The 15,580-nt window shown below is 37.1% G+C and overlaps 1 protein-coding gene across 1 annotated transcript in view; it reads right to left on the reverse strand.

The window, feature by feature from the left end:
• Positions 1-319: 319 nt before the first annotated feature.
• PDGFRA (platelet derived growth factor receptor alpha) overlaps positions 320-15,580 on the reverse strand; it is a 31,875-nt gene continuing 16,614 nt past the window's right edge. Inside the window, exons 6-23 of the mRNA XM_069744468.1 lie at positions 15,306-15,480; positions 14,681-14,870; positions 11,627-11,742; positions 11,405-11,531; positions 11,114-11,307; positions 10,313-10,407; positions 9,009-9,141; positions 8,788-8,892; positions 8,384-8,494; positions 7,119-7,272; positions 6,754-6,920; positions 5,889-5,998; positions 5,683-5,805; positions 5,286-5,397; positions 4,985-5,084; positions 4,785-4,890; positions 3,474-3,709; positions 320-2,920 (exon numbers count right to left, since the gene is read on the reverse strand). Coding sequence (XP_069600569.1) covers positions 2,773-2,920; positions 3,474-3,709; positions 4,785-4,890; positions 4,985-5,084; positions 5,286-5,397; positions 5,683-5,805; positions 5,889-5,998; positions 6,754-6,920; positions 7,119-7,272; positions 8,384-8,494; positions 8,788-8,892; positions 9,009-9,141; positions 10,313-10,407; positions 11,114-11,307; positions 11,405-11,531; positions 11,627-11,742; positions 14,681-14,870; positions 15,306-15,480 — 2,502 coding nt within the window. The 3' untranslated portion in view covers positions 320-2,772. The remainder of the gene's footprint in view (positions 2,921-3,473; positions 3,710-4,784; positions 4,891-4,984; positions 5,085-5,285; positions 5,398-5,682; positions 5,806-5,888; positions 5,999-6,753; positions 6,921-7,118; positions 7,273-8,383; positions 8,495-8,787; positions 8,893-9,008; positions 9,142-10,312; positions 10,408-11,113; positions 11,308-11,404; positions 11,532-11,626; positions 11,743-14,680; positions 14,871-15,305; positions 15,481-15,580) is intronic.

Raw genomic sequence — 15,580 nt, forward strand, 5'->3', positions numbered from 1 at the left:
AAGTCTTCAAACAGAGGCTGGACAGATATCTGTTTGAGATGGTTTAGTGAATCCTGCATTGAGCAGGCAGTTTGACACGATGACCCTGGAGGTCCCTTCCAACCCTAACACTCAATGACTCTCTTATATCTATAAGTCAATATTGATTGACTGCACCATCCTTGATTGGGGTACACACAATAAAATGATTCTATCAAGTCAAACATACAATCATACCTATGGACAGCAGACTTTACAGCCAAAGGAATTGAGATGATTAATATGGAGGTATATAAGGAACATTGTGATAAAATGAAATAACTTCTATTTACTCATCGTCCATTGTTCCATCTTAGAAACACATAGGTTTTTATTATTCTAAAATATAATTTTGGACATTTAAAAGTGCAACAGTTAACGCATCTGTGGAGTACATCACAGTCAAAACACATATAACAAAGGCAGTGATACAGCTTAACATAATTGTTTGGCAGTATTTAAGGACTATATTGTAATAAAATATACAGATTGATGTATAACATCACATTAGCTTACGTCCTTCATAACAGAGTAGGACTTTTTGACGCAAAACCCATTCAAAAGTATAAATTCCTGTTTCCTGGAGCATATGGGATTGCATTTTCCATGATAAAACAATATGGCAGTACTTTTTCCAATTACTACAACAAATAACGTTATAATAGCTGGTGGAATGTACAACGAAGTCACAATCCGAACACTGTTACATAAAAATTCATTTGGTCCTTTTTTTAACAGGTTCCTTGAACCATTTTCCAGTTTCTATTGTATATCAGCTGGATTGTATTATAAGAACCTGTATTCACATGTGGTTAATGATTAGAAGTATCTGTTTAATAAACTGCAAAAACGTATACAATTGATCGTATATGACATACCCATATGTGCAAAGTATGTATCACTGCTCCTCTTTATGGTCATTGTAAGGCTACGTTCACATTTGCGTTGTGCGGCGATGCGTCAGCGACGTAACGCACAACGCATGCAAAACGCATGCAGGGTTTTGTGATGCATGCGTTCATTTTTTTGCATGATTTTTGGCGCAGAAAAAACTGCATCATGCAGTGTCCTCTGCGCCCTGACAGTTGCGCCACAATGACGCATGCGTCACAAAACGCAAGACAACGCATGTCCATGCACCCCCCATGTTAAATATAGGGGCGCATGACGCATGCGTCGTCGCGGCTGCACCGCACAACGCTAATGTGAACGTAGCCTAAGGTAGCACAATTTTTTTATTTTTAGATATAGTAAAATTCATTTATTCTAGCAACCTGGCGTCCTGATAATTGATCACAAAACTGCAAAACAATCTGGTAACCGTAGAATTGTTAACCAATTGTGAGACTCTCGTTGCTTTTTTCATGTCCGCATTGCACTATTGTCAGCCTTGGAGGTTGTCTATAAATACATGTAAGTTTTATGCATGAATTGATGACCATCTCAATAACCAAAATCAGGTCTGATAATACTAGACTAAAGGAATTTTACCAAATGTTCTTTTTAGAGTCGATAAAAAAATATAAAAAATAATACTGATAACTGTCCTGCTGTATTTTTAAGAACCACAATAACATTTTCAAAATGTTCTCACATTTTAAACCACAAATTCTGGACATTTTTTTTCAATAACCTCTTACTAATAAAAATATAAAAGGTTTATATAACACATTCATCATATTCATTAATTGACCTAGGCTTTTTTTTTAAGTACCCATTAAGGTCATAAAGATTGGAGATCTCAAACCTTTGTAGTAAATGCTCCTGTCTATTGCTATACTAGCTATAGATTCTCGAACAGTCGATGGAGAATAATCCAGTCCACCTTATAAAATGACATATCTATGTAGTTAAGGGTTTAAAATACTATGCTAGAACAAATCACGATCTATTCCCGCTGTTTTTCCTACGGAAGGGGTCAATACTTTACTGCTAAATCAAAAGTCAGTTCTGTTACATATTATTCTGCTTTAACCATTATTTAATCTGTAAGAAGTACCATATTAATGCACAAAAAACACCCACAGGTTCCCGTTAGTTAAGGTAGTCCTTAAAGTCAGTTTGATTAGAAATAATAGTATTGATGATTTACAAAAATAATCGAGTATTAATACTGATATTTGTGTTACTTACACAAAACAACATTAAGGATGGTGCCAATGGCGATTGGGGCATTGACTCGCCCTATTACGCTTATATTTGCCTGTTTGAAGAAATGCATATTTTCTGAGATGTCTTTAGTCCCTTTAAGTGGTTCAAAACGTCTTTGACAATTGTATAACAGCAGCTCCTGGTACAAAACATAGCACATAGAAATCCCGAGTGGTCTCATGAAGTCAGTCCAAATAACACGTCCATTTCTTCATTATTTACATACATACATTGATAAAATTAAGCTGCAGGTTGGTTTCTGTTGGAATCAAGAATGCCCTGGAAGTACAAAGCCACTGTTCTCAATTTCGTCCACAAATGTAAAATATATATATAGGAAAAATATATTGAGATGCTATGATGTACCGTTTGATAAAAATGCACTGGAAACAGTCTAAAAATGCAGCTTCTAAAACAGGCAATATGTCCTTGCTGGTACCTGTGCTCTTGATGAATGGTTGGCAAGGCAAACTGCCCAATCTCATGTTGTCCATTGCAACAAAGTGGTTTTTTTTGAGTAAAAAAATAGAATCCTTGGACTTCACAGTCTTTTCTGTATCATTTCATGATGCGGTTAGTAAAATGACTTCAGAGACATGCATCTTAAAGGAAACTGTCCTCAACTAGATCTGATGAATCTATACCAATGTCATCCATCATCTCAATGTCTTCAATGGTCTCGTCCTCTCTCTTGACAAATGTGGAGCTGCTGGATCCTGTCTCAATTGCACTTTCATCAGATGTTTGGGAGCTGGAAAAGAAGAAGAAATGTGGAAATAAATAAAAATAAATACAGAAATGTTTGATAAATGAACATGATAAAGCAGTTGATACATGCAAGTTTAGGAATCTCGATTTGTGCATCTTCAAGATTCACTTTTTGAATATCAGTTTGTAGGACACATGTTAGACACGCGATATATATGGCTGAATTTACCTTTAAGCATAGTTGGCCTGTGCCTATGGGAGGCCCTGTGGGGTGAGCACTGCTAGAAATGTACATACAAACACAGTGATCCGGGTATAATGCTATATGAGGAGTGCTAGCTAGGCATTAGCATTGGCTACAAGGCTAATAGATTTCGTGATAAAAGGTACTGCTTTATTTTGTAAGAGTAGACTGACACCACTACCACTGATACACGAGATATAACATTTTATATGTGTATTGCACTGATAATAGTAGATTCTGTTTGAGGCTAAAGCAAAATTGTATTCTAGTTACATGTAAACTTGTATTACACCCAAGCGTCTATATGTTTAAAATCAGCCACAAAATCATCCAATAACTGTAGTTAAAGTACCTGTGCCTGTTTCTCTTGCCGGATTCATCTTCTGAAACTGGGTCAATGTCTGGCAGGGGAATGATGTAGCCACTATCAGCACTAAGTCTCTGCTCATCAAAGCCACTTTCTCGGTCCTTCATTTTGTGCTCATTTTTATAGGTCACACCGATATACGAATTGTCACTGTCGCTTCTCATACGAGTGACGGCAGGATGGTCACTTTTTAAGAAGTCATGGAGAACTTTCTCATAACACTATAAAGGGCAAAAAAAAAAAACCACAATTATGAGACTGCATTTTTAATGTCTAAAAATGTAACCTCTAATGCCAAATGCTATACCATTCAACCATTAAGCCTTGTATCTTCTTCTTAGCATCTTTCCAGTAGTGTAATTGGCAGTGAGTGGGGTTAGAACCAGGACCACTCACATGGTGGGGCCCAACCTGAACAACCACCAGTCATGACATGTCAATCTTCATCTGGTATTCCCGACACAGCTTTTGATTATCCACTGCCGACCCAACGATATTTGTACATCACACCGCAATTCGTCCATCTCTATCTAAAGCTGTAATGTAATCTTTTAATGTGTCCTGCAGGACTGGTATCTACCACCATATGTCACCATACGGTGGTGATATCAGTCTAGGTCGAAAGTTGCTCATTTTCTACGATAAAGTGGATAAACCAAGCCATTTTTCATTTGGTTAAGCTTTTAAAGTCTTCCATCATGATGAGAGGCTCCATAAGTGTCCAGCAGCAAAACACCCCTCCATTGATGGAACATAAGTACAAATGGTGATAATGACAGTGTCAGAATACAAGGCTGTTGTACAGCCAAGATATGCAGTCTTATTAATGTAAGTCATTCAGTTGTGTTTTAGTTGCATCATACTGAAATTTGTATGTGATGCTACAATAAGATATATACCAAATTTCTGACAATACATTGGCTCAGGAACACATAAAATGTTTTATGTTAACACTATACAATTTCTATATTATGTAACACTATAATATGTAACTGCAATTATCCCCAAGCCCTGGGCTAATGAAAGGATCAGGTGTAATATGGGCTGACCAAATAACCATAAGATTCCAAATGTCTATGTCCAGATTATGAAGTTTTTATTCCTAGTTTAGTTTACCGAACATCATTTACAGAGTAGCATGCCTCCAAACATCTTGATTTCGACATTCACAACATATGACAAGGACTTAGAAATAGTGAAACCCCGGGCCCCATAGTCTGCCAAGCACTACTTGTTCTTTGGCTTGGATTGATGTAAAGAACAATATAAACCATTATCCATGGGATAGATCATTACCTTTTTGTATTCCCCAGGGAGGAGGCTTTCAGCTATTTCACTCAAATGATAAAACGAGGGTCTCTTCTCTGGCTCACTGTTCCAGCACTTCACCATAATTTCATATCTACAGACACAGAACAACCATGTTGTAGAGATGTATAATTATCACAAGGACTATGGAGCTGTCAGCCTGGTGTTCAGTGGAAGTATCTACTTACACTTCATGAGTAGCGTGATCAGGCTTTGTCATTCTGTAGCCACTTTTAATCTTGTTATAGAAAGTGGAGTCTACAACCATTCCTGGGTATGGGGTGCCACCTAGAAGTAAAGGACATTGTAAAGGCTTTTCGGCAAGTGTGTGACAAATTGTAAAACAGATTTAGAAATGCTGCACTGAAGAAAAAGTCACACAATGAGGTGTAGGTCAATTTGGATAAATGTAACCCAACAACTCATCATACCATATCATAAACAAGCAAAAACACCATCTTCTTACACGAATCATCACTATCTACTCACCAAGAGAGAATATTTCCCAAAGCAGAATACCGAATGACCACACATCACTCAGAGTTGTGTAGAGGTTATCAAAAATACTTTCTGGTGCCATCCACTTCACCGGGAGGAAAGTCTGTGTAGAAGAAGACATCATGAACTTAATGTTACCCAGAGAACACCAACTGTTTGCACACAAATATTTCAGTTTTATGACCAGATTCAATAAACTTTGGGAGTAGTTCTGTACAAGAGTTTTAATGGCATGAATGATTTAGGGTCTGCAGATGAATGACATGTAATTTACTGTACTTTGAACTATGTACACCAGTTATTTCTGTTCTAAAATGAAATGTGGTCATAGTAATGATACTGTTCCCTCTATGTTACATCGTAAATGATGGGTAGCCATGATACCTACACTGCCCTTTGATACGTAATTGGAATCATGCATGATGTCTCTAGCTAGACCAAAGTCACAGATCTTCACAATTTTCCCTTGTGCCAGCAGGACGTTGCGAGCTGCCAAGTCACGATGTACGCACTGCGGGGGCATAAGCAACAACGAGATTAGGGACTTTATATTATAAGGTACACAGAGGATTTCACTTTGTGTACTGTACTTACATTCTTAGATGCTAAAAACTCCATGCCGCGGGCAACCTGGTATGTGAAACTGAGTAAATCCAGTAGAGTCAGGCCCTCAAAGCCATCATCCGACAGGAGGTTTTTCACTTCTATAGAAAGGAAAGCGATAAAGGTCATGGACACAATTTTTGGAAAGTGAAGCTTTATTTACATATGGTTTGCAGCATCTCTTCTATAGCTATCTAATCCATCACATATCTGTCTATCTCATTTATCTATCATCTATCTATCCTTTCTGTCACTCTCATATCTATGTATCCATCTATTGTAACTTTTTCATATCTGTAGATCTATCTATATCTGTCACTCGCTTATATCCATCTGCCTAACTATTTTTTTTTTATCTGTAACTCTCTCGTATCTGTCTAACCAAAAAAGAAGGGCTCATACACATTGAGTCGAAATGTTGCATTGCTTCCTTCCTTTTTTGGTTAGTTATTTATGTTTTTTTTGTAATCTTCTAAAGGCATGCATTTGGCAGCACACTACTATTGCTGCTTAATTTTTTCTATTTTTATCTATCTATCTATCTATCTATCTATCTATCTATCTATCTATCTATCTATCCATTATCTCTCTATCAATCTAGATATATAAAAAGTTGAAAAGCAGCACTAGCAAGCAGTATGTGAAAAATGGGTGCCAGACCTTCCAGGCATAGACCGATCCTCAATACACCTTGAACCGAAACGTCGTAGGAGCCCATATTGTCTTAAAGACCACTATATTTTTTCAAAGGAGTGCTGTCTTCATCTTTTTTGTACTATCTATCTATCTTCATATCTACAGTATATTCTTCAAAATATAAAACATATGCATTAATTTTCATCTACATAGAATTTACCTGCCATAGGTTTCTTCTTGTAAGATGCGGGTCGATCATACAGAGATCTCTGAATGTCAGAATATTTGGAAGCCTCATTCATCTCTAACATAGGCACATATTGGGTGGTGTCCGCCTGCTTCATGTCCATATAGTCACCATTGTTTTCAAAAGATAAAATCACATAGCTGAAATGTAAAGTAATATACTTTTGGAGTTGCTCACCTGGATTGAAAGGCCATACAGAGAGATTATATCGAGTTACAGATTTCCTGTTTTAATTGACTTAACATATAATGTTGGGAGAAATCTGAGAAGCCCCAATCTACTGAAAAGTGCTCCTAGTGAAGCCAGCATAAATTAATAGTGCACGGATCATATCTTACCTCCTTGTGCTCTCATCGACTGGGTTCAAACTAAAGATATCAAGATCTTTCTTTTGCTTTTCTGGGTGTCGACTTTGAAAATTGTCCCGATTCTTGTGCAGATAATTCACCAGATCTCCATAAAAGCAGTATTCAGTAATGATGTAAATAGGTCCTGGAATATAATGAGTCTCATGTTATAAATAAGACTTGTATTAGAACGTTAGTTATTGTGGAAGATAACACACCAGTAGTTTTATCACTACATCCACAATCACGGGAGTTTTATTTATTGTCTTTGTAGCAAGGCAAAAACCAATGACCAGTATTGGGGACCTAGAGGGACTAATACGAGGGGAGAAATGGGAGGAGGCAATGATGGGTTTCTAGGGCAATAAAGGTAATAAATGTAAGTAGTTATTTCCATCTGGACAATGCCCGGTTGGGAGGACACTAGACCAAGATCCAACTTCCACCTCTATCTACTATGAGAAGGTACCACCTGTATGTATATGTCATGACCCAGACATCAGCTCTAATCGCTGATGTCTGGGTCATGACATATACATTCAGGTGGTACCTTCTCACAGTAGATAGAGGTGGAAGTTGGATCTAGGTCTAGTGTCCTCCCAACCGGGCATTGTCCAGACATCAGTGATTGGAGCTGATGTGAATCAATTTGCAGTTCCCGGTTAGATTACAGACAGGACCCTTGGACAGGAGCCCTACGAACCGCTTCTTACTTTATGGCATCCATGTGTTTTCTTTTGTTTAGTGGCTAATCTAGAGAGCCTGGGATGACGTCAAGTAAGAAGCAGTGCTCCGGACTCCCATCCAGTGACTACAGATTATAGACATGGCCACTGGATTGGGTCCTGCAATTCGATTTGCACCAACTCAGCTAGGAATAAAATCTGCTTTTGCGCTAGCTTTCCGTTGTCAAAAAAGTTGAAAATTATGTTTCACACCAGTTTTGCAAGAAAAGTTGCGACTTTTACCTTATTTTCCACCACTGTTTACATATTTGAAAAGTGGGAGTGGTTAGCTATGCAAATAAGCTAAATTCATGATTTACAAATTTAAAAAACAGTTGCAAAAATGTCACAATTCTCACTCCAGTAGGGTGTGGCGAGTAGAGATGCACCAAATTCATTGTTCGACACTTTGATAAATTTGGGGCAAATAAAGGTAATGCAGCCCCAAGAAGGGATGATTTTAATAAAAATTCTTCTCATGATGAAACCCCTTCATGAAGTATTTATGTAGATTATACAGTCATTACTTACCTGACTTAGTACAAGCTCCCAACAAGTTCACTATATTCAGATGAGCGCCGAGATGAGTCATTATCTTGAGTTCAGACATAAGAGCTTGTTTCTCACTTGATCTAGCAGTCGCTGTTGAGAAAAACACAAATCCATAGAGTTAAACTAACTCCAGAAGAATTAGGCTAATGGCCGTACTTCTCAAACTGAGCCTCGAAGGCAAAAGTGAGGCTCAGGGAACCTGCGGTTGTGTGAATTAATTCTAATATGAATAGTAAAATAGATAGATAGATAGATAGATAGATAGATAGATGATCGATAGATAGATAGATAGATGGATACAGAGAGATAGATAGATGATAGATAGATTAATATCAGATAAATTGATGCAAGATAGAATCAATAAATATATAATTTGAACCTACGCTTCAACATTTTAACAGCTACTTTCATCACAGGCTGCGAACGGCTAAGTCCATATGCAGTGCCTTCTACTACTTTGCCAAAGGCACCAGATCCGAGGATTCGACCTGCATAAGATTAAATCATGTACATTAATTAACACTAGAAAATCACAGGTAACGCTACTTATGCTAAAGAAAACAATGTATTTTAATAAAATTTCATTATTAAAAAACTCTCTTACCGAGAACAAGTCCATCTCTTTGAAATTCCCATCGGGAATCATAGGGAAGTTGCATTGGGTCTACGTATATATATTCATGACCGTCAGGGCTAATTGACTCTATGACTCTCCATCTAATTTCATACCTTGGTTTCTGAAAAATGAAAGAAACATTTTATGTTTAATAGTCAATGATATCAACTATGTGCAGGGTGTATAGATAGATCGTTAGATAGATAGATAGATAGATAGATAGATAGATAGATATTAGATAGATAGATAGATAGATAGTTAGATAGATAGATAGATAGATACATAGATAGATAGATAGATAGATAGATAGATAGATAGATAGATAGATAGATAGATATTAGATAGATAGATAGATACATAGATAGATAGATAGATACATAGATAGATAGATAGATATTAGATAGATAGATATTAGATAGATAGATAGATAGATAGATAGATAGATAGATAGATCGTTAGATAGATAGATAGATAGATAGATAGATAGATAGATAGATATTAGATAGATAGATAGATATTAGATAGATAGATACATAGATAGATAGATAGATAGATACATAGATAGATAGATATTAGATAGATAGATATTAGATAGATAGATATTAGATAGATATTAGATAGATAGATAGATAGATAGATATTAGATAGATAGATACATAGATAGATAGATAGATATTAGATAGATAGATATTAGATAGATAGATAGATACATAGATAGATAGATAGATAGATAGATCGTTAGATAGATAGATAGATAGATACATAGATAGATAGATAGATAGATAGATAGATAGATATTAGATAGATAGATAGATAGATAGATACATAGATAGATAGATAGATACATAGATAGATAGATAGATAGATACATAGATAGATAGATAGATAGATAGATATTAGATAGATAGATACATAGATAGATAGATATTAGATAGATAGATATTAGATAGATAGATAGATAGATAGATAGATAGAGATAGATAGATAGATATTAGATAGATAGATATTAGATAGATAGATATTAGATAGATAGATAGATACATAGATAGATAGATAGATAGATCGTTAGATAGATAGATAGATAGATAGATAGATAGATAGATAGATATTAGATAGATAGATAGATACATAGATAGATAGATAGATAGATATTAGATAGATAGATATTAGATAGATAGATAGATAGATAGATAGATAGATAGATAGATAGATAGATAGATATTAGATAGATAGATAGATAGATATTAGATAGATAGATAGATAGATATTGTAGCCAAACTTGTGTCTCTAACCTGTTTCCATATAATGACAAGGACTATGAGTGAGATGATGACTATCACCAGAAGTACCAGCACTGCAGCAGCTACAGTCAGTTCTGAGCGCAGGGCTTCAAAGAAAAGAAATAATAGATTAACCTGCAATTCAGTTCAACAGACAAAATAAAAGTGCAAAAGAAAACTAACATCATAAGCAAATTTAAAGGAGGTTAATCTCAAATATAAAAGTTTCAATCTTTAATAAATAGATTTAACACCTGATGAACCTGGTGTACTTACTTGTAAAATCCATGTCAGAATTTCTTTAAAATGGTTTCCAGCAAAACAGTTAGAGAGCTCATGAGTAGAAGTGTGTTCAGTCTGACTGAGCCTACATAGCCTGACTGATAGCTGCAGCTTGTGCGGAGCGGTGCGAGATCCCAGCAGCTGGAGGAACGCTGAGCAGATGCCAATCAGCCTACGTGTGGAGATTCAATACACTTGGGACAACCAAAGCTTTTCTTTCTTGCTCGACCCCAAGATTACAAATCCATTATGACACTAATTTTTCATAGTAAGTACACCAGCCTCTTTGGGTCTAAGGTTTAATTAATATTATATGTAATCTATTTTGTAAAATTTGGTGTCGGATTCACTTTACTGTGTCACCCCCAATATAGCATTATAGTAGCACTGTGACGGTGAATAACTCACGTCATGCCCTCTTCTTTTAGATTTTAATATAACATGTCTGCAGGTAAGGGTACACTACTCATATATGATTTATACCACAGTGAGAATAATATTTCTGAACAGAGTAATTGGTAAATGACTTACAGGGTGCAACCAACTTCAGCTCCCTTGCAACAGCAGCGAGATCATTCTTTGCTATGCATCGGATTGCCAGGGTTTCCTCCACTTTCTTGAAGTTCACTTGGCTTTTTACTAAGTTGTCATTGTCCTGATGAGTCTCCATTGTGATCTCCGAACCATTGGTTACCAGAATGGACCAGAAGGAATCATTATTGCACCTGTAATATATAACATATTAATTGTTACAAATGTACAGTTCCCCATAATCATAATATAAATATCATTGGCTTAACCTATAAAAGTCAGAATAGTTACTTTTTTATGTCTTTGCAGACCAACCATTCCACATCAGGAACAGGCATTCCTTTAGCCAGACATTCTACAGCTTGGTGACCCGTTGATCCGTGGTGATCATCCGCCAATTGCAATATCAATGCTGGAACTAGAACATTTGGAAATAAGAAAGTTTAAAAGTTTCAGTTTTATTACTTTTTTTTTTACTCTAAGATTTTCTATTAAAAAAAATAATCAAATCACCTTTAATCTGCAATTCAAATGAATGAGTTTTAATTTCGGCATCATTTTGAGCCACAAGTGTGTAAAGTCCGCTGTCTTCTTCCTTGGCACGTATGAGTTGCAACATGGTTATGTATCTGTGTAAAATAAGAACTAGACTGAATTGTAATCATTTACTTATAGTTTTATTATGTCGGTTTTGAACCTAATGACACCTTCATACAGGAAAGAGCATGTGGCAATATACAACTAGAAGACTTTGGCCTATCCATCATCAAAGTATTTCAACGGCACTCATCATCATTTTTTAGGTTCTTTATTTAAATTCAGCATATATACAGTTAGGTCCATATATATTTGGACAGAGACAACATTTTTCTAATTTTGGTTATAGACATTACCACAATGAATTTTAAGCAAAACAATTCAGATGCAGTTGAAGTTCAGACTTTCAGCTTTCATTTGAGGGTATCCACATTAAAATTGGATGAAGGGTTTAGGAGTTTCAGCTCCTTAACATGTGCCACCCTGTTTTTAAAGGGACCAAAATAATTGGACAGATTCAATAATTTTAAATAAAATGTTCATTTTTAGTACTTGGGTTGAAATCCTTTGTTGGCAATGACTGCCTGAAGTGTTGAACTCATGGACATCACCAGATGCTGTGTTTCCTCCTTTTTGAAGCTCGTCCAGGCCTTCGCTGTGGTGGTTTTCAGTTGCTGTTTGTTTGTGGGCCTTTCTGTCTGAAGTTTAGTCTTTAACAAGTGAAATGCATGCTCAATTGGGTTGACATCAGGTGACTGACTTGGCCATTCAAGAATATTCCACTTCTTTGCTTTAATAAACTCCTGGGTTGCTTTGGCTTAATGTTTTGGGTCATTGTCCATCTGTAGTATAAAACGACAACCAATCAGTTTGGCTGCATTTGGCTGGATCTGAGCACACAGTATGGCTCTGAATACCTCAGAATTCATTCGGCTGCTTCTGCCTGTGTCACATCATCAATAAACACAAGTGACCCAGTGCCACTGGCAGCCATGCATGCCCAAGCCATCACACTGCCTCCGCCATGTTTTACAGATGATGTGGTATGCATTGGATCATGAGCTGTACCATGCCTTCGCCATACTTCTCTCTTTCCATCATTCTGGTAGAGGTTGATGTTGGTTTCATCTGTCCAAAGAATGTTCTTCCAGAACTGTGCTGGCTTTTTTAGATGTTTTTTAGCAAAGTCCAGTCTAGCCTTCTTATTCTTGATGCTTATGAGTTGCTTGCACCGTGCAGTGAACCCTCTGTATTTACTTTCATGCAGTCTTCTCTTTATGGTAGATTTGGATATCGATACGCCGACCTCCTGGAGAGTGTTGTTCACTTGGTTGGCTGTTGTGAAGGGGTTTCTCTTCACTATGGAGATTATTCTGCGATCATCCACCACTGTTGTCTTCCGTGGGCGCCCAGGTCTTTTTGCATTGATGAGTTCACCAGTGCTTTCTTTCTTTCTCAGGATGTACCAAACTGTAGATTTTGCCACACCTAATATTGCAGCAATTTCTCGGATGGGTTTTTTCTGTTTTCACAGCTTAAGGATGGCTTGTTTCACCTGCATGGAGAGCTCCTTTGGCCACATGGTTACTTCACTGCAAAACCTTCCAAATGCAAGCACCACACCTCAAATCAACGCCAGGCCATTTATCTGCTTAATTGAGAATGACATAACGAAGGGATTGCCCACACCTGTCCATGAAATAGCCTTGGAGTCAATTGTCCAATAACTTTTGGCCCCTTTAAAAACAGGGTGGCACATGTTAAGGAGCTGAAACTCCTAAACCCTTCATCCAATTTTAATGTGGATACCCTCAAATGAAAGCTGAAAGTCTGAACTTCAAATGCATCTGAATTGTTTTGTTTAAAATTCATTGTGGTAATGTCTATAATCAAAATTAGAAAAATGTTGTCTCTGTCCAAATATATATGGACCTAACTGTAGGTATGAAGGAGGACTGTCGCTTCAGGTTGGCAAACGACGTTTCGCATACAGGAATGCTTCATCAAGGCCTCCTGTGGGAGCTGGGAGTGCCGGTCCTCTTTGGCCCCTGAACATACTGAATTGAAATAAACAATCTAAAAGTTTATGGCGAATGCAGCTAAAATATCTTTTGATGATGGAGGTATGGATTACCGGATGAGCTAAGCAGGCGGATAATTCCTGGGATATCACACTAATATATGCTGATTAGGAAACACGGAATGGTGGAGCTGGTCATATTCTAATTGATGAAGTAGACTCTACCCCATTTTTGGGATCCTCTGGAAAATGGGGAACTGGATCAGGACCGGACACAGACAGAAGATGGCCCCTGTTTGAGAACAGCATGTGGCCCCTTTGCTGTCCAATAGATCATCGTAATTCCACCGACTTTGAAGGTGAAATGGGCCCTCTTACCTCTTGGTCCCCGATTCGTCCGCACTGATTGCACCAATTGTATGTCCTCCCCTGAACTGGATGACTTCCTTGTTTGCTAGTTGCCACAAAAATACGTTAAACGGACTGCGCTAATGCAAGTGCCGACTTTGTCCAGCGCTAGAGCAGATGGAGCATCTGCTAGCTCTATCTGCGCTAGCAGTGACGGACCCGGAAATGCTGCAGCCCGCGTCTCGGGTCAGTCACTCAAATGACTGCATATCGCTAGCGCACGCCCATTGTGAGCGTGCGCTAGTGATTCGTCCGACATTGCATTCAATGGCGGCATTATCGGACTACGTTACACCGCGTTATGCCGCGGTGTAACGTAGTCCATTTAACGGTGTCACTGAACGCAATGTGAACCCAGCCTAATCTCTTGTGTTATCAAGTTCTATATAATGTCATGGTTGCCGCTCTACAGATGCTGCAAAAGCAACAACTCCCAGAAGGTTGTGAGGTGTAGTTTTGCAACATTTGTAGAGCCATAGGTGAGGGAAAAATTGATATGATGTATGCCAATCAGGAACCTATTAGAATAAATACTTCAGATGTGTTGCACTCCCTGTATAAAGCAGAGTATTAGGTCAGTACGTAAAAATCTCCAAACTTACTGGGCTTCCTCTGTGGGCATTGTGCTGGTGGTGATCTCTGTCAGACTCTTATTAAGTGTTACATTGTCTTTTAACCAGTATATTTTGGGGATTGGATAAGCATGGACGTCCACCGAGAAACTTTTCACTTCATGAAGGTTGACAAATTCCAATAATCCAAAATTAGGACTCAAGTCTATAAACCCTTTATCTAGAATTGCAGAAAAAAAATCAATGTTATACCATTTACAATAACCAATATCCCCCCAAAAATAACAATAGTTGTCGATTCCGTTTTAGAATAAAAAAAATATTTATTTTAACATCCAAATCATCATGACTATAATAATTATTAGCTCATAGTAAAGCATAAAAAACAATAATGAAGGATAAAAATGTAATTCAGCAAAACTGATCCAACTGCATGGTGCACACTTCAAACTTTTCACTAATCTTTAATCCGTAGATATTACCAGATTCGTCCAACATTCACTTGAGAATGATGACATGTATATGATTATTGGATTCATTAAAAGGTTTGTCAGATTCATCCGATCTTTTTCGCTGGTTTAAAAAATTGTTAAAGCATTTATCACAGATAAGCAATGTTTTCATTTGCTCAACTATACAATCACCTCTTACTTACCATGAACCGTGATATTGACTTTTTTCACTTCTATAATGTCCTCATCTATAGCACTGGTGACCACACACTCATATTCCCCAGAATCCATGACTGTTGCATTTTGTATGGTAAGAGTATATTCCAGCCTCAACTCAGGAATCTTGGTTTCTTCAACTTTCTTTACACCAACTCCTCGCTACAATCACAGGAAATATTAATTTTATTATACCTTTTAACTTTGTTTTTTTTGCATAGATAGCCAAATGCCCTGCTGAAAAAAAACAACAAAAAACTTT

The sequence above is a fragment of the Ranitomeya imitator genome, chromosome 1, assembly GCF_032444005.1.
Source record: "Ranitomeya imitator isolate aRanImi1 chromosome 1, aRanImi1.pri, whole genome shotgun sequence".
In the NCBI taxonomy this organism is placed as follows: domain Eukaryota; kingdom Metazoa; phylum Chordata; class Amphibia; order Anura; family Dendrobatidae; genus Ranitomeya; species Ranitomeya imitator.